General features: G+C 34.4%; 1 protein-coding gene across 1 annotated transcript; it reads right to left on the bottom strand.

Annotated features, from left to right (window-relative positions):
- Positions 1-521: 521 nt before the first annotated feature.
- Positions 522-4,534, bottom strand: LOC105621327 (peroxisomal leader peptide-processing protease-like). The gene is made up of 6 exons (XM_012202792.1): positions 3,858-4,534; positions 3,232-3,395; positions 3,046-3,158; positions 2,622-2,808; positions 1,483-1,767; positions 522-610 (listed from the first exon to the last, which is right to left on the bottom strand). Exons 1-6 carry the CDS (start codon positions 4,532-4,534, stop codon positions 522-524), a joined length of 1,515 nt encoding a protein of 504 aa, XP_012058182.1.
- Between the last annotated feature and the right edge of the window lie 22,221 nt (positions 4,535-26,755).

Genomic DNA, 26,755 nt, shown 5'->3' on the forward strand with positions numbered 1-26,755 from the left:
CAATATATTGTGACCGCGTCATATAGCTATACCTAATTTTAAAAAAAGTAAAATAAACATGAATAATGATTCAGCGTATTCAATTTAATTTCTCAATAATCTGCCTCTAATATAATCTTATCCTGCCTCCCGATTTTTTTCATCAGGACTAAAAATTAAGTGTGTCCTTATGTATCGTGTATACCAAAGGATCGTTGACTCGTGTCGCTTTGCACACTGATCGCCGCATTTGACGTCACGAAAAACTTTCTCTTTGCATTAAACTCGGTCAATGGCGTACATTATTCAACGAGATTCGACGCGAGATTGAGCTCGCGACGTGTCATGCCTGAAATTGGCAAGTCCAACGTGATTCAGAGAAACGTTCAGCAATACAAATAGTTTGATATATTTGTCCGTGACACGACAGAGACGCGATATAAAAAAGCGCGGACCGAATAGCAAAGAGTTAATTCTTTATGTAATTAATTGAACGGATTAAAGTTTAAATTATTGAATTGCTCTTATCTTGTGCTCTCCTTTCACAGTTTGGCTGGTAAGAAAGGATAGAAGTCCCAAATCTTGCATACTATCGCATCGTCACACGTGAAAGCTCGAAGCACGTTGGGATCTGCAAAAAAAACAAAAAAGCAAAATAAATCAGCTGTTTTCTGCCATTTGATTCAAAACGCTCAGAAAAGTCAAAATTAATTAATTTTAAATTTTTAAAATTAATTTAAGAAGTGATTCTAGTCTAATTTTCCAAATGACAAAATAAAACAGAAATCATAAATAATAAAATTGCAATTAAGGTTTTATTTCTTAATTATAAGCTCGATCATAAATGTTTAAATATTTATATTAAAAAATGCCTAAATCACGTGAATATTTAGAATTATTTATAATTCTAAAATTATTTATAATTAAAAAACGAAATCTACTTCGAAATTTTATTCTTAATTTTGTCTCGAATGTATCTATATAGTATACATATTGTATATACGGTGCAGTCCTCAATTTTGAAATAGAAATCAAATAAAATAAAGAACATGTAATAAAAATATCTTGAATACTTTTTATTCTAAATGGAATCCTTTTTAAGTAATATATCACTTTGTTCTCGTTTGAATATTCTTCTAATCACTTTCTTCTTTTCACTAACTTCCATTGATTGATCACAGCTGCTTAAATTTCTGGAATATTTATATATTATTCTGGAATATTTATATTATTTTGATATTCAAACAAGATTATTTTCAGATCTGTGTATCTAGTTAAATTTTTAAATATTTCAACAAAGCTATTCTTTTTATCCAATATTATTTATGACATGATATGATTCTGTGTTTGCAGAAAAAATTAAATTAAATTAAATTAAAAAATCCGCTTGAGCGCGCACAAGTTTCATTTGCCTCTCTTTGCAGTGTGGAAGGCTTACAGTTCATTCCGTCCAAATTGTATAGTCGTTAGATCGTCAGGGTCAATTTAAATTTGTTTACTGACTATCAGTGCGCAAGTATTCCCGTAGGGGCCCGCTCAGTATGGTAGCCGGCACCGCCAAACTCATCCGCGGGTAGAGTGTGGTGCCATCCGAAGAGAGGACGTTGCATACGACCATTCCCAGCATATCCCCGGTTGTACGATTGATGATCGGTCCGCCGCTGGTACCGCTCTGGACGCAACAGGTCGTCAGGAGTGCACAGTCCATCGACTTGGAGACTACGCCACTACTGATAGTCGGCCGGATGGACGACGAGAACGGAAATCCTATGGAAACTACTGGCTCGCCTACAAGCACACGAAACGCACTTGTTAGCTCGAATTGTCCATCGAGTGTCCAGAATTGAATGTAGTAATTCAACCCGACTTTAACTGAAACGGGAGTGACTCTAAGTATTATAAATATAGTTCTCTAGTAAAAAAAATTTCGTATAATATTTTTGAGAATTAATTGTATTTTGAAATAAAAATTTTTTAAAAAATACCTTAAACTTAAAAAATTATAAGATGAAAAATCATAGAAGTCTTAGAATATTTCAGAATTCATAAATAGAAAAAATTTTAGAAAATATATAGACTTTTTCTCAATATTTTCAAAAAGTGATTCAATTATAAAATCTGACAATTTTTTTAAAAAGTTATAATTAATAATTTGAATATCAATGTAATTCTGTTTATTTTTGCTTGCAAAGCGAGTGCTTTTGAAAATTCTGCGTCACTGCTCATGTAACATACTCAATAAAGCTCTTATAAAATGTGTGGCAATAGACTTTTATTGCAATCGGGTAAATGGGATGACTTATGTGTCGGTTTCTAAGTTGAAAGAATGAGGCCAAATATCAATTTCACCCTCAACGACGATTAATTGACCCAATTTTTTACAATTATATGTTATTTCTGTTCTGATGGAAGAAGGTCAATGTCCCTGGCGTTGAGGCGCCAGGAAACTGTTTAACACGCTGCTGGATATTGCTAATTTCCTCTTATTACGAAGAAAACCACGAGAGTAAGCTTCGATATACTGTAATTCCAAATAATAACAATTTGAACTATTTGAAGCGGTTAAAATTATTGATAGCCAATACATCGTTTCCGATGCCTGTTGATGAAACAAAAAGGATTTAACAATGCTAAATACTTACCCTTATTTAAAATTGCAGTATGAGACAAGCGTACGGATTTTAGCGAAGGATCCACATCTTGCGGATCCATCCTCAATACAGCGATGTCATAGGGTTGATTCTCTGGTGTTCTGTATAATAATTTTGCCCGGATACATGAATTGGTCTTGTCCGGCCTCATTATAATCGATATCTCTCTTTCTGACGCCTATCAGAGTTCATTTTGACTTAGTTATCATTTTATTAAACATGTTTAACGTTGCAAATAAAATATTAATAATCCGATGAGAGATATATTGCCATACACTTTATCATGCAGAATAAATTTAATATTTAATATTTTCATATTGCGTGCTATAATATACTGCGTATTTTCTATTTTTCACTTTTATGTGGATAATAAATATGTCTATTAATATTTCTTTATAAAGAATTCAATTTTTACCTCCGCGACGACGTGCGAACATGTTAGGAATGTACCAGTATCCTTATGCACGAGGACGCCCGTACCCCAATTAATTCCACATCTAACGAGCACAACGCCTCTATCTAATGCCACTATATAAAAAAGAATGACAAAAACATCTTTGCGGATGTAGATAATAATAGAAGATAACATTCAATAACAAACCATCTATATTTTCTTGATATGTAATCGGACGACAAGGAAGATTTTTCTTCCGTAAAATGTTAAGTACACACGGCATAAGATTAGCGGCAAAAGTGTAATCCACCCATTCCCCGCGACACCAGCTCAATGGCGCTATCACCATGCCACTGATAATTCTGTGTTTGCTAAAAAAACATAGCTTATAATGAGACAATTTTAAACAATTTTTACGATAAGATAAACCATCGATTTTATTATTGCGTGCGATTAGTTATCTTTATTGAAATTTCCTTAAGAGATAACTTAGATTTTTTAAATTATTGGAAAATTTTATATATTTTTTATATCCAATATATTTTATATATTGCAATATTTTATATATTTAAAATTATTAGAAAATTTTATATATTTGCGATTACATTAATATACATTATATATCTGTCAAACATTCTGATCGAAGTAATCAGAAATTTTATTCCGGTAATCAGAATTCCGATTAGAATGATTTGATTAGAATGCATTTTATTTATACATTTTATTTATCTGTTGGTATAAAACTCAAACTATTTAAATCAGTATATTTCCATATATAAATACAAGTATATGCATAAATACATAGAACTCTCTATAAGAGTCATTATAATTACCTGTCCGGCAGAATGATGTAAACGGGACCGCCCTCGCCACCAGGAAACGCATACGCGTCCGTCATGATAACGCAGCCTTCGTCACCGACGACGTTACTGATAACACCGTGTGCAATCGAGCCGGCGAACACGGGATTACCAAAGGGCGTGGACTCGATTATCACGGATGACCCGCGGATAAGATTCCGCGGAATTTGATTCAATAAACAAGACAAGGCTTGTTCGAGCGACGTTTCTACGATCGATTCGGAATTGTAGATACGGACAAATAGAAAAATTGACCGTAATGATCGAGTGAACTCGGATGACTTGGAGAAGCTCCATGTTTTGAAGAACTCATCAAAAGTCTTCTTCAAGAGTGGACATTGCCAGGCAGCCACAATCATACCGTGATGTTCCTTTAATGGACTTGATCGGGAATCGTTATCGTTCCCTAGATCGCGATAGACTCGAAATTTCAACTCGCTCATGAGTTCTCTTGGTACTGTTATGAGTTCTCCCGATACCATGTTCGTAACGAAATTCGATACTGCATAGGATTTGTCGATAATCGGATCCAATACAATACCGTGTGTCAATATCCAATCCGTTGAGATCGAAATACCGGAGCATCCTTGCGGCAATGGATCTTTGTCAATCGATGAGTGGAGTAATAGAGCGCTGCTTGGAACATCCATCCTTCTCAATGCTGTACATAAAAAAAAGTGAGTTTTATGATTTTCGTATGGTTGCAAAAAATTAATATATTTACAAAATTAAAAATAACACTAATATATTTTTTAAGAATATATAAAGTGATATTTTCTTATCTTTCTTTTAATAGTACACAAAATTAATGCAACATTCTTGATGTAATAACTTTGATTGCCAAACTGATTTCGGCGTTAAATTTAATAATTCTAGTGTATTATTTTAAATGTTATTGTAATTTTAAAACTTTATTCAATTTGATATATTATCTCTATACTGCAAACTCTGCAAATAATATTCTAGTAGAGATCTCATCGATTTTTATAACTCGTTATCTCATCAAATAAATAAACTTCAATCTTTTTCTGTATATCCGATCAAGACACGGTTGTCGCACCCGTTACAACCTAAGTAACAGCGTGTTTTGTAACACGACAGAAATATTAAGCGATCAAACATGGGGATATTCTCGCAAGGAGCACAGCTGCCACATTCGTCGCGCAATTCAACGGTGAAAGGGTTAATTGTCGCGAGCGCGGCACCGTGAAATCGCGGTGCTAGCTCGATAAAAAGGGTCGACCGATGAAAAAAAGAAAAAGGATAGAAAGAAAGGAAAGAAAAAAAAGAGACGTGGTTTATACTGCCGCGTAATCATGAGTCACTATCGTGCGCGGTGAACCAAAAAGAACGAGATCAGAAGTGGAGGAGCGGTGAAGTCAGAAATGACTTGTACATCTGCATCGTTCACGAGTTAGGAAATCCCTTTGCAAATACCGTATGATTACGGCCGCATACTTAAATGATAACGCAAACATGCTGCGAGAAAAAGCCGGCTCTCTAAGTTCTTATATGGTCTTGAGACTTGAGACTTATTATTAGTCCCAACTCAAGGTGGAATTTTAAAAATATCGCTTCTTTGCTACAACAATTAAAATAATTTTCCAGAAAGAAAATACGTTCTTTGCGACATAACTAAAAAAACAGTTTTCCAGAAAATGCATTTGAACGTTTTAAATCATTAAAATTCTATAATATATTAATTTTAAAATGTAATTCATTGTGATGACTAATTACAGAGGAATAAAATTATGTTATGTTTTTAAGGATTAAAAGGATGATTAATAAATAAGGTGCCCAGTATTTTTGCTCAAAACTGCAGGCAGATATCTGACTTTAAAAAGTTTAAAGAGAAATATCTCACGGTGCGCGGTGTGTTAAACGACGATGATCTATCGCACGACGATCATTAACAAAGTGGAGCACAGTGGAGAAAAATCTTTTTTTTTTCAGGATAATAAAAAAATGCTAGAAATAATCGTGACTCATCAGCTGAGGCATATAGCTGTGCACGAAAAAAAAAAAACAGATAAACGCAAAAAACATTCGCCACAAAACGAGAGTGCGTAGAATACGTCATACTTTTGTAGTAAGCATGTGACATATTAGAAGGTCCGGTTTTCTTGGAATGGTGAACCGTAAAGGACTGGTTTGACGGCACGCGTCATGAAAAAAAGATCTAAGAGCAAGAAGGGGAGGGAGAAAAGAGGGCCCAAAAATAAACACGAGTAGACAGAATCGCAGATGTCTGAGAAGTCTACAACGAGATGATGACACATAATGAATGCGAGAGATATAATCGGTGCTAAAGAGAAGCAATTACACAGTTGAACAAAAACAGATGACTTTTTCCGAATACTAGAACAAGACTAGTCATTTTTGGTCCAACACAAAACATAGAACAAGATTAGCCTGTTGTAGTCTTGGACTGGTATTTATAATCGGATCTTATATTTAAAACCGTCTTAAGTACAGTCTTAAAATGTCATAAACTAATCAAAGGTATTCAAAGTCAGTTTTTATAGATCATCTTAAGTCAAGATCATCTTAAGTTCTGTCTTGAGGTATGACGAACCAATCAGAGGATTGCGTTAAGACATTACTTAAAACGGTCTTAAGATAAGAACGATAAAAGATTATAATTACCGCCGCTAGTGTTTTTTACAACCATTTTATAGAGATGAAAGATAGAGATGAAAGAATTCTGGGAAAAAGCGCACGCTGTACATAAGAATGGCGTCAACGCGCCATTCTGGAGTTAACAAGTATTTTCTTTTTCTTTTCTTTAGTTTCGAGTATTATTAACGATCCTAAGAGGCTATCCAGATAACGGATGTGTACACGAATGTTTTACAGATGAAAATTTCATAACAAAACATGACTGAAATCGTAAAGTCGATGTAAACTAAGCCCGAAATAATATTTATCGCACTTATAAAGTTCTAATCGCATCGTAAATGTAATTATTCGGTTCTTTCGTATAGTTTCTTTTTTGTCACTAAGAGCAGTATTCTGATCTTCCGTTCGACGAAACGAATTAAAATTGGCATCGCGCAAAGTATTTAAACGTTAACTGAATCCTCGTCCACTTTGGAATTCATGGTCCCCCTTTCGAAACAGCCGGTGCTTCTTTCCGATCGACTTTTGTGTTCTCTTCTTCTTGCTTCCTCCCTCTCCCGACAATGATGGCCGTGCGACCGCTTGCCAGCTTGCCGACCGATCTTCAATGAAGATTGCCGACTATCCCACCCGTATTTCTTCCTCTTCTTTCGCTGCTCGTGTATTAACCGCTCTTGCATACGAGATGCATACACCGAATAAATTTGCACCGTCGGCCAACGTGTAGGCGAAGTAAAGTCCGTGAAGTTCACCAGATCGGAGCTTGGCAAAAGCAATCAATGGCATAATATATTTCTTTAGTTATTATTATTATTTTTATAATTTTTAGAGTTGTAATTAATTTAATGAAACGAATCAATCGCTAAAATAAATTCATATTCTATATTATCTTTTATATTTTATAATTACGTTATAAATCTATTTTTCTTAGTTTATTATTCTTAGTTTATTCCTAATTAAACAGAATTTATGACACGCCTACATATATATTTATAATATAATACACGTTCGCTATATATCCGGTAGATATCTATAGTGCCGATAATTCCAATTAGGAAAACGAAAACAAGATTTGATTTATGAAATAGATGTGACGATGTCTCTCGCTTACGATAATTCTCACCAACTTAGCTGTTGAGTGTTATTCGCAACTTGAACGAGTTGAACAAAATGACGATAACGAACTGGATAGCCTAATGGATGCATCAATCGGTCGTTTTGTTTTGTCTCTGCTTCTCTACGAAGTTTCTCGAAAAAGACCATACGCCAGTCTCACTACTTATGGAGAGATACGCGATTCATTTATAATGCGGAGAGACATTAGATAAACGCCTAATTAGCGTTCGCGAATTAATTTCGCTACGATTTTCTGTCCGCATAAAATATCGCTGTAATTAAGTTCATAGCGAAATCTACAAGAAAGAACAAATGGACTTTTCTGGAGATTCGGAGAGACGAGAAGAGATAGAGTTTCGTGAAGTTTTTCAAAGAAGTACGTTTCCTTATAAAAATACAGAAATAAAGAATCAAATGCAGCGTTTATATCCACAGAATGATATCTGCGACTTTCTTGCGAAAGATTTAGCGCGAAATGCACTGTTAAATTTATAATAAGTTATATCGAATTGAAGGCATTTTTAAAAGTAATCACTATTCGTACTCAATATATCGTTTTAATTTAGCTAAAATAATGAAGTTAAACAATTTAACTCAAGAAAGGCATTTGTCTCAAATTTAATTATTATTTATTAAATACATATTTATAGATGCAGTTCGCCTAAAAATTAAATAAGAATTGATTATAAATAGTTATTTTTTTAAACCACATTATACATATTTTACATTAAAATAAAAAAATTTTGAAACATATGGAGGTTACAAATAATGGAATATTATTTAACCTAAAAAATGATTTAAATTTGATCCTTTAAAATATATTTAACAATGCAATTATTTTGCTCGAAACATTCGTGTCATTACTCACGGCGATTTTTTTTACTTGCCATTCATTCTACATCATAATTATACATTATACTACATTATTAGATATTAAAAGAGCAATAGCAATTCCACGTGTTACGTACTATAAATCAATTCATTTCTGCAATATGATTTGATTTAAAGTAAACGTCCATTTTAATGTACGCATTTAGTAAATAAATTTAAGTCAATGCATTTTCTTGTATTAAATTGTTTAATTTCATTGTCTTAATCAAATTAACGATGAATAGAAACAGTGACAACCTAGAAATGATTAAAACTATAACCCAAAGTAAGTCTAAACTTTGACATTATATGCAAAGAACATTTGAATTAACACTGCAAGGAACTTTTTTTATAAGTGAGAAGATGGTCCATATAGCACAGAAGCTTGCAGCTCATTTGCAATATTACTGAAACGTTGCAATATTGCTGAAATGATCTATGCTATGGGGAGGAGGCATTTATCCGTCGCGCCTGTCTGATAATTGACCGGTTCTACTGCGAGCGGTGGAGATGCGACGCGACGCGCCGCCGCTATCCATAATAATTTTCTGCTCGTGATTTAGATCGAATAACGATGATCTTCCGTACTATTTAAGTCACGCGCTAGCCTCGCCGCTTGCGGCGCACGTTCAATTACTGGCAGAGATAATCGGATTTCGCAAACGCCGTCGTAGAAATTCTACAAGCCCAGGCCTCGCCTTACATCGTATGAGCGAGCGAACTTCTTCAGCGTACACGCAATTTATGCGATAATTAATAAGTACTCGATCGTGTGGATCGACCACCGGTGGTGGTTATTCGAGTTCGATTTTTCTTTCGCGGGAGTCTTAGAAATCCACATGCGCTTTTAAAGCGCTCTTGTATTTCTGCTTGCGTTTTCGTGTAATAATTAAAGATACCACGCGAAAAATCTTATTAGTTATATTTAACTAAACAAATTGCTCGATTAGATAATTAAACAATAAAATATTAATACATGGAAAGAATGATTTTGTTGAAAGATTTCAAATTTTGCTGGATACGTTGCAGATTTGAAAATAATTTTGTTAGACTATCAAAATAATCACGCCAACAATGCAGCAAAAAAATTTTGATTTTTAAGAACAAGTTTAAGATATGAATCTAAAAATAATTTCATTTCCAAACATAAATCGGCGATTAACATGGCACCAAGAACGCTCAAAAAAGAGGTAGCTCATCTCTGCCATAAAGGAGCATGTCTATATAAGCATACGACGTGCCAAGGTCGTCGCTGGTTCGGCCCAAGGCCATCTCTGGTACGATCGTGTCCAGAAAGCACGTAGATCGCGCTAACTCGACGATCATCGGCATCAAGTCGCTGGTTTTCTTCTCATCGTCGGGGGGATCGGCTTCCTTTCGTAGTAAAGGAAAAATCGGACTCTCGTTCGGGATGGGAAATCGCCGGAGTTGGCGAGGGCAAAAGGAAGAAACTACAGCCAAGAGAAGCTGTTGGGGCGTGTCCGGGACTGGTAAGCTGGACTAGTTTTTGCTCGAGTCTTGCACCGGTAGACCGCTTGGCACCTCAGAACGTACGGTGCATTCGTGCAGCTCGTTATCGTGCTGGCTGGAACACGATCCATGCCGCCGAGCTCTCGACGTGGACGCGACTCATTTCTCAGGGACTGTATTTTCAAAAGAGGAAAATTCGAAAAGATCGATAAAAATCAGCAATATTAAATATCTCTAATTCAAATTAGAAATTTTTAATCATTCGATCGAATTCTCATATCCAATTATTTCGAATCTTGTTAATGTTACTTCTTTTTAATTATTTAATTTAACTATTTAATTTTGATTAAGATGTACGACCATGGACTAATGGAATTAGGGATAGTACAGTTCCGAAATTTCTTCATAACTTTTACAGAATTAAAAACCTAAATATAAAACCCAAATCTAAATGTAAAAAATTATATATGTCGATATAATTTTTTAATTTTTTTTTCCTTAGTTTAAATTGAGCATCCCACAATTGATTTTTATGTTTATACGACAGGAAGAACGATTTTAATGAAAAAATTTAATTAGATATAAATATCTGAAAATAATTTTATTTGGACCATCAAAGAATTATTATGTAGGACGTATAAGCTGATTATTTCAATGTCAAAACTTTTGTAGTTTGTACACTAATTGTGAGCTTAAATATCATAATTACAATAAATACTTTAATAGTTTAACAAAATTATTTTCAAATCTATATGTAACTATGTACTTTAGCAATCATTCTTTTCGTAATAATACTTAATCATGTATATAAGTTCCTAAAAAAGTGTTTTATTACATATAATCATAAAATAAAAAGCTACTGTCGATTGAAAATTCAGAAACGAATTATGAACGGGGATCTTGGTCATAGAATTCATCGCGATTTGAATATCGTTTTAGACATCGCAAGGATAGTCAGTTATAATAGTCGGTTTGATTGGAGAAAGACATCCGAAGAATGCAGCGGAATAATCACAAAGCGTAGTAATCTAAAAAGAAATTAATTCAGAGCCTTCGTACACAAGGACGAGTATACTTACTTTCGACAAAGTCTATAAATAGCCGTATATATCGTCGCCATGATGCGACATCTTGAATGTTTCCTTACAGGGCGAAGTCCGCTCTCCGTCCCTTTTCGTTTTTCTTTAGAGTTTTTGATCGCTCGAGCAGAAATTGCGCTTTCATGTAATCACGATAGCAGTTTCATAATTCAATTAACGATCTCAGTATTGCCGATTGCTTGGAACACGTTTATGACCACGTTTCGACTGGCGCGGCGGCGGACGAACGAATAAATATGTACGTTCATGGGACATCTCGATCTGAGAAATTGCCAACATACATTCGATGGAAAGTTTAAGCAACATTTAATGAATATCTGATCCGACGTGAAAGCGTAGTAATTTACGCAAGGTAATTCCTTGTGTAAAAGGGGTCCACGTTGATACTTCGATAAGAGGAAATAAATTATGATACCAGTTCCAGAGATCTCAATTTTACCGCTGCAAATCTCTCTGTCCAGTTGCATTCTAAAAATTCAGTTGACAGAGAAGTACCAGCTTAAGTTATACGCCGTCTGTCGATTTTATGATGTATGTATAATATTATTTTTCTTAAATAATTTAATTAAATGAGTGCAGAAGAGAGTCATACTCGTCAAAGCAGTAATGCTTGAACGTGTGAATTTTTATAATTTCCAGTTTAAACAAACTGCGCGCTGATTATTACTCTTTTTAATTCTTAAAACTAGAAAAAGATAAAAAATATGTTAATAAGATTAATTAAAATTAACATTGAATCAATTTACATTGAATCGGACTTTTAAATATAAGTTAAACAGGGATTCAAATTAATGTACATTGGTAGAAACAAACATCAAGAGAAAGACAAAGAAAGAGGAAAAAAAGACGATACGTCGCTTTGCTTCTTTGGCATAGAACTTTCAATATCATTCGTTGTTTTACACACGCGCACAGATCGCATTGTGGACCATGATAATGGGCTATTGTTCCAAAGTAAGTATCGCGCGAATATGGCTTGGCGAAGAATCAAGAAGAGAGCAATGCCGTGGCGACATGTTCGATAAAGTGTTCTTGTGATTTTTTTCCTTTTCGTCGGGTCGTTCTCCCGAGAGTTCACAATCATTGATATACCGAGATCAAAGACTATTCGTCGTCCCGCTCGATCAACGATTGGCAAGTTTGATATCTCTACGGTAATTAATAGTGGTAATTCCATCGCGTTTTATCGCAAAGAGCATCTTGCGAAAAGCGCCTATGCTGCAGAAAGCTATTTTAAAACACAGAGGATGTTTTGTGTTACCAACGAGGTCAAAGAAATCTATCGGAAATCAGTTAAAATTATTTTTTATCGAAAACTAAGAATAGAGAAGTGCGTATTTCTATTAGTAATATTCTCCCCTTCGATTTCTTTTTTATTCGAGATATCAATTTTTTCATACATATGGAGATAATTCATATAACACAGAAGATTGCAACAACATTCAGAATGTTACTCTGCAATATTGCTGGAACTCTGAGATGCTACTATATGCTATTGCTAGAATGATCTACAATGTTCGGAAGTTTGTAACAACATTACTGTAACGTTTCATATCTGCAGTACAATGTTGCAAAAGTATTATATAATAAATATTTTTAACAATATGCTTCTTTACTTCAAAGACACAATTCGAAAGAAATAATTTTCGAATTTAATGAATGAGTTAAGTAAACATTACATCCTCTTATTCATCAAAAGTGAACTAATTTAACTTCATAGAAAATCGTCCATATTGTCAAAACTTAAATTAACAAATTTAAAAAAATTTTACAATTCAAAAAAAGAAATTTTTTAAGAGTCATGTAACGAAAATGATATTTGAGCATGTTAAAAAATACTTTTTTTGCTGATATCATTTGATTGAAAATCAATGATTTTCTGTAAAATTAAATCATAATTTTTTCTGAAAAACTTAATTTTTTAATTGTATCATTTTTGAAGTAAGGGAGCGATAGCGGAATTTATATAATGCAAAATTTATCATTCGATGAATTAATAAAGGATTAATCAACAATGCTCAATATCAACATTCTCGCGTGATATCAGATGGCCTTGATTACGTCAGTAGGCGTTGGAACTACAGAATGGCGAGAACGGGTGCGAAGAGGCCTTCGTCACCCGAACCAGCTGCCAGCTGGTCTCTCTCCAGGTGTTGAAGGGTACCTGTGGTGTGCATGCTCCGGTCGGAGAACGGGGGCCCCACAACGAGATTCGCAGGTGCGAGAGGTGAGGATTCAAGCAACTCTCGCTTATCTTACCGAGAAATCGTCCTCGCTCTTGCCGCAGTATCTTAACGGAAAACAAGCGATGGCGAATCAGCGTCGAAGAAAGGAAGAGAAAGAGAGTAGAGTAGAGAAGTCGAAGAGCCATTTCGAAGTCGCTTCGGGGTGTGGCCGGTCGTTTTTATTTTCTGAGTTGTCTCTCAATTGGAACTTCTTTCTCTGTTAGTATTATCTTCCAATATTTACATATTAATATAAATTAATGCGTATCGCTAAAAAGATAGTACTTTTTATAGAATTATTTAAAATTATCTGTAGAGTTTGAGTTGGACAGAATTTATATCTGTGGAGATGTTGAAAAGAGAGTGGTGATGATGAAGAGTGAGCGAAGGTGCCGAAGAAAACTTTTGTAGAAAAAGAAATAGAAGGAAAAAACTTCACTGAAAAAAACGTTCGGATGGTTATATCAAAAAGTACAAACAAAACAATTTTGGTTATGGTAATTGAATTTCTGATTCTCGAGACTAGAATGTTTGATAAATTTAATTATAGACTAATTTTTACGGAAAGAAAGGTTTTGCTAAAATATTAAATATTAAATTTTAGATATAGATTTGAGAATAATTATATTGAACATTTAAAATAATTATGTAGGATGCTCCAGTTGATTTCTAGAATGTCAAAATATTTGCAGCATCATACTTGAATTTTCTACATAATTATTTTCGTGTTCCAACAAAATTATTTTCAGACTGTATCAACTCGAAGTTTTAGATAAGTACTTTAATAAAATCTGTTGTAGTTGAATCAGAATTCCAATGCACCGAGATTTTTTTTCCAATATTTGTGTGAAAAGAAAAGAGTGTTCAGAGAAAAAGAAGGATAAGACAAGAAATAGAAAAGAAAGAAAGATAAGATGAAGAGAGAAATAAACATAAAGAAAAAAGACAAAGAGAAAGAAAAAGAGCTGGGAATTGAAAGACGAAGTAAAACCAATGAAGTGAAAGAGTCGAAGTATGCGTGTACACGCGATGGAGATGCAGGGAAAGGGAGGTAGAGGTGTGCAATCGGAGTGAGAGGGAAGGAGAGAGTAGAACGTAGCTCAAGCTAGTCGCCTAGACAGCGTGGCAGCGGCGGCAGGAATCAAATAAAACAAGAGCTCGCTCGGGTATGCGCATGTACGTAATCGCACTGTACAGTGTACTCTTACATTGTCCTGGCAGCAATGGTCTCTCTCTCTCTCTCTCTCTCTCTCTCTCCCCTCCCTCTCTCTCTCCTGGTCTCGATGGGTCCGGTGATGGCGAATACGCCATGTCGTTTGTAGCCACCGTTGGCGGCGTCTTGTCTGGTCCGCGAAGTTTCTCTCATAAAGTCAATGGTCGCGGCATCAGGTCGATGTAATTTTCAGCCAAATGTTCGAACAGACGTTCATTGTCCCCTTGTATAATTAAGCGCCTATGACGCTTTGCCTCAAAGTATTCATAGTCCATTCTTAAGACCGTCTTAAGTAATGTCTTAAGATGCTAATGTAGTCCTCTGATTGCCTTATGACATCTTAGGGTTGTACTTAAGACAATCTCAAATATAAGAATAGACTATGAATAACTGGCCTCAACTAGAACTAATTGTAAGAAATGGGAATAAGATAATAGTCAATAGAAAAGTTTGCCCCAAAGTTGATCACTATTATAACCTATACTTGTAATAAGTAATGCAAAGAACGGTTTTGCTAAAGTATAAGTAAGAATTTATTTAGATACAGGTCTGAAAGTAATTTTATTAGATTATCAAAATAATTGAGTAGATCATACTTAAATGTTGAGGACAGTATTGCAAAAAGTCTTAACATTGTAGCAACCAGTTTAAGTGTCCTACATAATTAAATTGATGATCCAAACAAAACTGTTTCTAAAACTGTAGGTATCTAGATAAATTTTTGAATACTTCAGCACATTCTTTCCATATAATAATCGATGATTATAGTTGAGGTTCTTCCTTAAGAGATAGTTTTCTTTGGGAGAACACGAGAAATATATGACCGAATTACTTTTTTATGTCGAGAGAAAAGTGTTTGGGACTATAATTGCATAATAAAATATTAATAATTATGATTAAGAACTTCATTCACTTGACTTCAATTATAGTTATTACTATCACAATGTTAGAAATAATATTTATAGTTCTATCAGAAAAATACATAATTGACACTTAAAATATAAGTTATAGTTAAATTATGGTACATAATTGTAACTATTTTTTCGTTCAGTGTGAAGAAAGCTAGTCTTCTTTTCCATTTTACTTCACTATATTTCAATTTGTGATGTCCAGATTGAATTTAGCGTTAATATCGAGGTCGGTGAAACCTAAACCGCAGTCAGAACTTAGTCAGAGTTAATTTAGCTAATTTAGAGTTAGAGCTACTCCCGACAAGATCTAAGTACTGATGTTTGCAGAGGTCGTTTGCGCCTATACTAGTCATCGTGCAGGTATCGCGACTGCAACAACATCGTTGTGCCACTTAGCGATCGGTTAGTCCGTTTGCAGTAGGATTAGCGCAGCGCGTAACTCTTCGTTTCTTGTAAAACTCAGTTCTCCGCTCTATGCGATAAATAATGCATGTTTCTGCAATATTAGTTGCAAGGTAAGAGCGCGAGTGTCTGTCGGAAAAAAAAAGAGAAGCGTCTCTCTCGTTCGGCAAAGGCCATACACTGATTGAGAAATGTGAGAAAAAATGTATAGTATTTATAACTGTAATTACATGTTGTCATAATTATGATTGTTACTACCATAATATTAGTAATAATCATGTATAGTTTTATAGTATAAATATGTACAGTTGGCAAACGAAAATGACTATATAATCATATAATTATAGTACATGTACATTTTTTGTGGTCATAGCCTAAAGGTACTATTTCATAAGACGTTGAAAAATAATTAGCGTCAGTGTAGTTACGTGGTCTCAATTTGACGCTTAATCACTTTGACGTCTGTCATTGAAAGTTGGATTTATTCAACTTCCAACGTCGCTTGATTCAAAATTGAACGTTACATCATGACGCTACATCATTCTCGTGCATTTTTCACTGTTCAACACGTCAATTTTTATGTAACTTATTTTGCTATTAAAAAACAGCATTTTTCATTAACACGAAAAAGGCACTTTAAACGATTCGATGTTCTGTCAATGTTTCACCGGTTTTGAATTGGCAGCGATCTCGGCGATTTCTACACCGGCGACGAATACGTGTGGCTTGTCACGTCCTTAGCGTACATCACGCAAGAACAACGCGCGAGCGGAATTTCAACTTCGGCCGCGCGTTCATCGAATTTATCGTCATGCGTGCACACGCATGGATGCGTGTATGCGCGCCTTAGCGAGTGAATGGGAATTAAACTGTGCTCTTTCCCGACGTAACGCACGAGAAGCCGTATCGCCGCGCATAACTCGCGCATAACACGCTCGTGCGCGTTTCTAAAAGCTTCCCATATGGCGGCTATCGTTCCGGTGTAACCACACGACTGAGGGACTTTCATTTACCATAATAAGATATATAGAGGAATGGCCGCGGGGCCGATCTATATATAGCCGCCAAGTAATTTCATCGCGAGGAATGCGCCGCGCGCGAGCGCGCGTTTCTTTTACTCTCGTAAAATTAACGCGCGGTTCTGGAGCGGCCGATCGAGCGATCGAGTCCTGTTTCTCGGAGAAAAACGGAAAGAGATTCTCCGCAGCAGGTGGCGAAGAAAACGCAAATAATGAATCTCAAACGACCAGAGAATAATATCGACATGATAAAAAGTAACACAATTCTTGACTCTAGAATCGCCCAGGTAGACCACAAAATCATTAATAAGATTAAGTTGAAATCATTTTAGGAAAAATCATTATGTCATTTGATATATTTTCTATGATACGATTTTATGATGAATTCTTGATATAATAATGATTTTTTTTTAAGACTATATGATATCAGTTAAAAGTATCAACAATCAGCCAAAAAAGGAAATATTAGACAATATCATTCAAAGAATTTTTAGAATATTAGTCTGTAAAAATAAAATCTTTAAAATCAAATATTTTACATTAAAATATTGCATCAACATCAATAGCTAGAGTTAACGTTTACGTTAGAATATTGGAGAGTTAACCTTAATTTCTGCTTCCATACGACAAATGTTTAACTACTAGCAATTGGAGAGATCTCTTCCGGTTGCACGTGCGCGATTGCGAATGACGTCGAGAATGTGGAGATTGGCATACGTCGTAACGACACAAAAACTTTTAGCACCGGGTTGCGGGTAACTGCTTGCAGAGTGTGTACCCGGGAGCTCGCGACCGAGAAGCAGCACAGAAGCCGCTGCAGCTGGTACAGAAACATGCCAGGAATTGGAAAGGCTTTTCGTGCGATGAATTCATGCAACACGCGGCTGCGTGGCAGAGCATCGTCTTGGCCTCGCGCGAAAATTCGCGGCGCGATTTCACCGCGAGCGTATTTATGAGGAACACGCGCGATTTCCAGATGGAAATCTTCCCTGCGACATCGTCACAGAAGCAACAAGGACATACGTCGATACGAGGAAAGATGCGGATTGAATTTGACTCTGTCTGAATGCATATTTTCTCGTAGTAATTGTGCTTTTATTCCAGATAATGATAGAAATATATTAGTGTTATCAATTAAAATTTTGAAATCATTAATTAATTAACTGAAAATGTTCATTATACGAAATGAAATCAAATTTATGCACAATATTTACAATTTTATTATTTTACTCACTGTTTCATAATGAAATACAAAATAATGTAAAAACTTTGATTAAAAGTTCCAATCTGTTTGAAAAAATATTTTTTATAAGATAAAAAACACTGAAGAATATTAAACACTTTTTTCGTCAAAATAGCCGTTTTTTTCATCTAAGTATTCTGACTACAATAAAAAAGTTTCTTTATTTTTGATGATGAAAGAATTTTTCATCTAATTCACAACTCAACTTTTGAAAAAAAAACTTTATGATTGTAATTCATTTTCATGAAAACAAAACAATATTATACTAATCATAACTGTGTTAAATATAATACCTATTACTTTTAAATTAAGAAAAAACATGAATGAGACTTTTAAACAATATTCATTTCAGTGGAAAACATTCTTAAATTTTATAATATACAGTCTCAAATTTTTGATTGGTTGGCACTATAAATATTAAAACATAGATTCTCACAAGTATACATATACTTACAATAAAAGAAAGAAAAAAATTATTTTTTCGCAAGTTCGCATGGGATTTTCGATCAAAGTTTTTCCATAGATAATTTCTCTTTCAAGCTGATTGCGATCGCAATGCAAGTAAATTTCGCGGAATTGCCATTCTTCGCACCTATAGTCACTCAGGACGTTCTAGACTTTGCTCCTCGAGAGAAATGAAATCTCCGCTGCTCTAGAAAAGAAAAATAACTGGACAATATTACGTGCCGTGCAAAGTCCATAGTTGTTTTTGCATTTATCGAACGAATGCTAAATTGTACAATTTTTATTTTTTCTAAGATTATATTATTTTTTCGTCCATTTTTCGTCCATTTTTCATGGATTCTTTTGACACTGTCACTCTCTGATAATTCTTATTTCACGTGTTTTGTCAGATAATTTAAGCACAGTTATCGATAGTAATTGAATTTCGTTGCGAAACATTGAATCCTTAAATCTATATTCATCCAATACACATACATTTTTCTAAAAGTAACATAATGACAGCTCTATACACCAGAGACTGAAGAAAATTGATTTTCCAGATTTAAAGGAACGCACGTCATTCAATTACGTCGAATACATGAATATATTGGCATGCTCACATCGTGAGTAACTAATAAAAACCTCGATTACAGGCGAGACTTCGTATGATGTTAAAAAAAAAAAAAGAAAAATATATATATTTACTAGACATACGATTGGCTAAAATATATTTATATCTACTTATATTATCCATTTATATACAGGGAATAGATAAAATAATATATCTGAGGAATATATCTGAGAAATATACTATTTTACTATTATTAGGTTGGCATTATTTGCTTTTATAAAATTGTTATAATAGTATTTAGTTTTATATATAGGGAAGATTGGGGAGAGTTATACTAATTTTTAGAAAAATATATTTCTTTATTTATAACATATATGTTTATTTCTTTTAATATATATTCTTTTAATACATATGACGCAACTATTTAGATTTATGATACTATTTGCAAAAAAAGTGTAATTTTAGGATGTTTATGAGTAAAATATCAAAATTCGAATTAGTACATCTTGCAACTTTCCCCAATCTCTCCTATATATGAAGAGCAGAATTCCAAAATGCATTTTTGTCCAAAATTTCATTTTTTTTAATTAGAGATGGCATAGTGTTCAATGTTCGAAGATTCATATTATAAATTACTCTCAAATGTTTAGAAAGCATTTTTTCATCGTTAATTTATTTGCTGAAAAAACATAGACATTGTGAAGTGCATTATGTTTTTTAACTAGAGACAAACAAAATGCATTTGTTTTACATTTTTAGCAGTTTTGTTTAATTTCACATTCTACTGATTAACATTGCAAATATTATGCATATATTATTTTCTGCAAAATGTATCATTTTCTTATGTGCAGAATTATTTTCTTTCTCGTTTTCCGAAGATTACAAATTTTGGACAAAACGCATTTTGAAAGTCTATTCCTTGTATATATATATAACTATATATTATATTAAATATATTTTTTATAAGAATAAAAATTTTTAATTAGTTTATAGTTCTATTAATTATAATTTCTACATCAACTACAACACATCCACATAGATGTCATTCCATTATTATCAAAGATATAGTTTTTGAGCGTTATTTTGTCCGCCTTTTTTCTTTTCTTAATTTTGTGAATCTCTCTTACATTTACTATATATGCTCGATCACATATTATTATATTATTATTTTTCCAGCGTAGCGAAAATACTAGTCAGAAATATTATAAAGCACGTTAACAAGTTTTTCGTTATTGACGTACTTTTCAAATCTCTATTCACGAAAATTCGACGATTGTGTCGTCGAATGACGCATCGAGCATCTCCTGCATCACGTCAACACGTGGATGAAACATAATATTGCGCTGTGGCATCGGTCGGTGTCTCCACGTGCCCTAAAATTGCCACTAATCATCTGCTTCTGTGTACGTGAAGCTGATATCCACCCACATCATCGGGCGTCGTAGCATTAAAGGATCATCGCGAGTAGATTAAGTAAACAGAAGAAAGACGGGATGAGCGCACGCGTTCCGTGACGGAATATCCCTAAGATGGATGCTACGAGGGGAGTTGAAACGAGATCAAGAGGTTTGCTCACGAGTTGTAAGAAAAAGTTAGACGGCGGTTACTCATTACTCAGAAGATTGCAGACTCTATTTCTGTACGAATCGTACAATTGGGGCAGCTTCATGACGTGCTTGTAGTAATAGCCACACGGCCATGGATATATGAGTGGTAAGAGGGTGGCGATAACGTGATCGTTGACGAGGATCGAGAACGCGGGGGCGAAGACGGGGGTACAAACGCCGTGGACACCCCGTAGAGAGGTGTATATTAGACGTGGTACGTCGCGACGCACGGATCAGAAGGACACCAGACACGAATCGAGAGACTTGGTCGAGGAATAATTCTTGCGCGACCATCGGAAAATCAAGCGTTCGCCGGAAAGATCTAGACATGGTACGTGCCACAAATGATCTGTGCGTTTTACAAAGTAGTATCAGTGACCTATCAAGAAATATACAGTATTGGATACACAGTTGGAAAAGAAGCATTAGACATTTGAGAAGACGCAGGAATTGTTACATTCATCCCTTTTTGCTCAGTTTCACTTGTGAATCCGAAAATCATAGTTAAAATAGTTTTAATATTCGAGAAATATATAATTTTGGGATACATTTTAATAGAAAAAAGCAAAGGTTTATCATTTTGTTGAACCATGTCTACAATAATTTTTTTTGTTCTTATAAAAAAATCGTTTTTATAATTTTTTAAAATTAAAATTAATTATTATTAAAGTCATTATTATTAAACTCTTATACTTGCACTATAGAATAAATAGCATTATAGAATAAATAAGTTTTTACAAATGAAGACTATTTTGTAGAATTTTTTTTAAAAGCCAAATAACTTTTTAAACGTAAATTCTACTTCTTTAAAGAATACCATAAGATAATATAAAGTCTATTATAACAATGTTTTATTCCCAATTAAAAAGAAACTTTCAACAATTATTTTATATAATAAATATATGTTTTAAAGCCAAATATTATATATTATATCGCTGTCAAACATTTGTAGACTTTAAATAATCATTAAAATTCCTTTACTGATCTGAGAAATAAAAAAGTTTTTGAAAAATATAATCAGTTGTTTTATGTGAACGCAGAATTAAAAAGATAACTTGACACAAATGTACATTCATTAATGCATTTTCAAGACATGGTACAACTAAAATTTTATAAAGTAAAAAAATTATGGTACTAGCGATGTCATGAGTGATTTAAATGCCTTGACTTTAATTAACGGTATCGTTTGCTCAATTTCTCTCTTAACATTAGAAATCCATTACTCTTCGATACTTGCACAAACAGTTTTTCTGCCGGCTATAAGAGACCAATATTTATAGCAGCATTGTGCTGTAGACTTTAAAATTATGTCTACATGTCTACATTATACGTCTCTTGATTGTACGAGCTGCATGGGTTAAATAGATCTTGCCACATGCAGCTCATGAATTGCTAAACTCATATAGACGATCTTGCTATTTGACAAACACTTAAAATAAGAAACGGTCAATTAAGTCAATCGAGAAAATTACCTCTGATTTTCTTCGAATGAAGACTCTTATTTAAGAAACGGAGAGAAAGGAGGAAAAGAAGCGCGTGCAGCCTCCTCTATGCCTGGATAAATTACTCTCGCAGATTCAATGCAAGACGATCGTCTGCATAAACAATTCAGGTCACACGCGGTGCAACGTGCATATTACGCGCGATGCCTCGCATTACTTAACAACGCGAACTGCTTGTCGCATTTCATTATGAATAAAAATGCTATTACGGAGAGCGCGTATGTCAGTGTTTTATTAACGAATTGTGCTTGCTGGAGCGCACTGCTTTTCGATAATCGTCAGAGATCTATTCTATAATAAAAATTTGGCAAAAGTGAATAAAAAATAGTAGATATATAGTTATCCATCTCGTTTTTTCTTTCTTTCTTTCACTACTCGAAAATGTACGAAGTTATCCAAATTTATTAAATGTATTAAATGAATCAGTAATAATTGTTGCAAAAAAATTTTTAGAATCAATCGTTACAAAAATCATTTCAACTTTTCATATTTCATGTGAAACAATTCTGCAAGAATTCTGCAATAAATAAGCATGATGAGATATTTATCTGTGTTCTATAATCAAATGATTCCTTGAAAGCAAGAATTCAAAATTGGTCTCCAGGACAATCCAAGATGAAAGTAAATCTATTTTGGAATTATATAAGTTTCATTTGTATGAAAATTAATTCAAAGATGTGTAATATTTCTGGGAACAATTTCAAAATTATTTTAATAAATTTTCAGCAATATTTTTGAAATATTTTAGAAAGGTTTCAGCTGTCAATCTTTTGGTAATATTTCAGAAAAGTTACAGATTTTTTTCAATAATCTTTCAATAATCTTGCAACAATTTACAATGCTATTGCAATATTGTTGGAACATTGCAATACTGCTGGAAGGATTTGTGCTAGGAATACATTTTGCTATTCTAGAACTATCTCACATATATTGCAGATACATTTTGTGTCTTTTATGAAATGTTTCATTTTTCAGTTGAAATATTTCTGAAAAATTCGGTATTATACGGGAAATGACAATCAAAAGACTGATCCGCTTTGAATCCAGACTCTTATTATAGGATCTCTAACCGCGGCGATGATCGTCGGGCGTTTTGTTGCGACGAAATGTTACGAAACCGGTCGCGCGCGTGCCGATGGGAACTGAATCACGAGCAGCCGATAATATTATAATCCGATGCAATCGTCAACTCGCGTGACTTTTATGCTTTTCCCGTGCGACGCGCAGTTACGTCATTACGATATTACATCGCTGTATGTATGCGTGCAGGATACTGATATATTAAAAAAAAAAAAGATATAATTGCGACCTACTTGCTTGAAAAGTAGTTAGGATAAAACGAGAAGACCCAAGGCGAAAAATCGAATGCATAATTAACGAGCTGCATATATTTACAAGTTTACCAAACGAATATCTCATTTAAAAGCTTTACGTTACAATTAACACTTTTTTTTAATGATATGTAAATGGTATAATGATGTAATGAATGTGGAAGTTGGGGACGTATCTTAGAAACATTACCATTCACTCACGTCGCACTTTGCACAGTACGTACGAAGTGTCTAATACGCATGCACTGCACTTTCGACATCTTTATCAGAGATAAGATCTCTTAAATGGTGTTAGCCGCGTGCCAATGTTCGATAACGAGTATCGATCGCAACATATTAAGACTTATGAGCGCGGAAAATAAAATACATCGCGCGAAAGCGTATAAATATAAAATAAAAAATAAAAAAAAGATAAATAATAGAGAAAAAGATGGTAATGTAGGCCTCCGTTTTGTCTTCTTATAATTTTTTATTTTTTATTCAAATAGTTGTATAATAATATTCAAGTCAATAATTATCGCAAATGATAGTTTGTTAATTTAAAATAAGAATTAAAACAGCACGTTTTATAGGAAGAACTATTAAAAATGAATAAATTAATAAGTAAGCAATTTAAATTAATAAATGAACTTGTTAAAATCAACAAAAGTGCAAAAATCAGATTTGCAGATTAGACTTGCAGATTAGATTTTCGCGTTTTTCCACGTCTCTCGTATCCTATTCTTGCGTTTCATCGTATCTCGACCCTCTCCGAAGGATGCAGCATATTTACGGCAGCTTTCGGAGAATCGTTTAAGCGCGAGCACGCGGCTGAATTGGTCGGCCGCGATTTAAGCGAACCGCAAAGTAACGCGTCGCAAACTAGCAGTAAGGAGAAAATGAAATTGCGCGATTCCATTGTCGCTCGCTTATTCGTCCGGATGACGTAGCCAACGGAATGAGATCGCGTCGACGACAGGCCAGAGGATCGCGCGATCGTCTTTAAACTCGGTGTGAGCACGTCTCATCACATGAGCGTACGCAAGGAGGGACCAACGGACAGCCTTCCGTTCTGCAATTCTCGGATTTAAAATACTGAAACATTATTTGGCCTGAAAAATCAAGTTTCCACTTTTATTCAAAATAAATAAAAGGAAAATTTAGGCAAAGAAATCGTATATATTGCAAACTCCTAGAGATATTTGTCAACTAGATCGAGATAAATTATGATTCGGTATAATTTGATGCTCTTATGGTAATTAATAATAATAAGCCTATTTTTTATCAATGAACTCTCTGTGTGAACTAGTGCACACGATGCAATAGGCCTATTTTTTTTAGCTGAACTTCTTGCACAGTTTATCTTTTCTCTTTTTTTCTCCAACGTGGAGAAAAGGAAGAAATCACATTAATTCAGACAGTACAGGAATAAACAACAGATCTAGAATAATTATTAATTATTATTATTCACGTTACATTGAGTAAATTTTTTTTAAATTAGAAATTTGATAATCATCTTCGCACTAATTACCGCGCAAAAATTCTCATTAGCCCGAGTTGTTTTATCTTATTAGACCTAATTTGTTTCACACTTCAATTTATTGCACCATTTCAGTTCAGAGACAGTTCTTCGGTAAAATATCAAGTCAAAGGTGGAAGCACAAAGTCTTAAACGCATAATGCATAAAAAAAATAAATTAATCACAAAGTCCTTCATTTCCTTCCTTTTCATAAAATAAAAGACTTTGATTTTTTGTGCTTTATGTATTATGCATTATGCAAATGTCTACTCAATGAGAGAAATGATAATGGAATCGACATCGATTTTATTGTCATTTCTTACTGGGTATGTTAATTTCTTAATTTTTCGTTCAGATTATAATCAGTATGAGATCGAAAGCCGCCATCGTGGAGTTTGTTTCGCGTGTAAAAATTGGATGTGGGCGCCGATGTCGGCTGAAAAGTCTCTCGATGCGTCCAGCTGTCTGCCCGAAGCTCTGGCTCGCCTAATTGTCCCTTTAATTCGCCTCAATTGCTTCTTGGCACGGTCGCGCGAGAACGATACCGCGAGAAATCCGACAAGAGGCTATGAGTACTCGTTTGAATTACACGAGACCGTGGTCTTGATTTTCATGTGTTGTTTTACTGGACATCGTAAAGGGAAAAAACTACCGTCAGTTTTCTACGCAAAACGATTTTCTTTGAGCTATTGCGGAGTTGAATCTTCGCGAAAGAATTACTGCAAGAAGAAATACACTGATGATGATACAAAATACTCTGGTTATGCTCACAAAAGGTATATAAATAAAACGATTTTGATCATATGAATAAAAATTCTGGTTATTAAATCGAGTGTTGAATTTTTGGTTACTTCGACTATTTGATAGATTTAATTACAAGTGTTCAATATATTTGTATCTTTCTGATTGAATCTATCAGAATTCCAATTAATACTGTAAGACTTGTTTCAGTGTAAATGATAGTGAATTCGATTAGACATATTACTGCGTATTTGTGCATATTAAAGCCTTTATATACTGATATAATGCAAGTGAAAAAGTGTAAAAAGCACGCACGCAGATGAAGCTAGACGTGTCAAATTTAAAGGTATCTTGGAAACTTGTTTACTCAACGCACCGAGCAGGATAGAATGTCAAATTATGATACACACTTATTATGTTGCAACATAACTACAACACAGTGTCGTTTTCTCGGAGTGTCGTATCTCCCGTGATGCACACGCTGCACAACAGCAAGCAAAGTTCTGAATGGACGGCAACATGTGCGCGGCATGATAAGCCACGAGGGCACGAGACTTTGACTTCGCGAGTGCGGTATCGCCGATATGACGGGACCACGATTCGACTTTGTCACGCGACGTCATCACGTCGCTCTGACGGCGTTGCATCGACGGTACATCGACATTGCCTCGATGACGAAAGGGAGGTCGGTTGCACTGTCGCGGCTAAAGAGTGAAACGGCGCGGTGGCGCGCAAACGATACGCCGGATACGGAAAGAACAATTTTGTTGAAAGTATCTAAACGTATAGTTAGCTACAGATCTAAAAATAATTTTATGTGACCGTCAAAATAATTGTGTAGAAAACTCATGATAAGCAACATTGCGAAAATGTTTCGACGTTTTAGCAGTCGGTCTTAAATATAAGCCTATTCTACAATGTGCTTTTTGTTTTCTATTTTCTGCTTTTTGCTATCTTTTACATCTTGTCTTTTTGTTTCTTATCCGGT

This window comes from Atta cephalotes, assembly GCF_000143395.1.
Source record: "Atta cephalotes unplaced genomic scaffold scaffold00033, whole genome shotgun sequence".
Lineage (NCBI taxonomy): Eukaryota > Metazoa > Arthropoda > Insecta > Hymenoptera > Formicidae > Atta > Atta cephalotes.

Coding starts and splice junctions, on each gene's coding strand:
- LOC105621327 (XM_012202792.1), bottom strand. CDS start 4,534: ATGGATGTTCCAAGCAGCGCTCTATTACTCCACTCATCGATTGACAAA. Junction 3,396..3,857: donor TACATCATTCTGCCGGACAG/GTAATTATAATG, acceptor ATGTTTTTTTAG/CAAACACAGAATTATCAGTG. Junction 1,768..2,621: donor TACTGCAATTTTAAATAAGG/GTAAGTATTTAG, acceptor GTGTGCTTGTAG/GCGAGCCAGTAGTTTCCATA.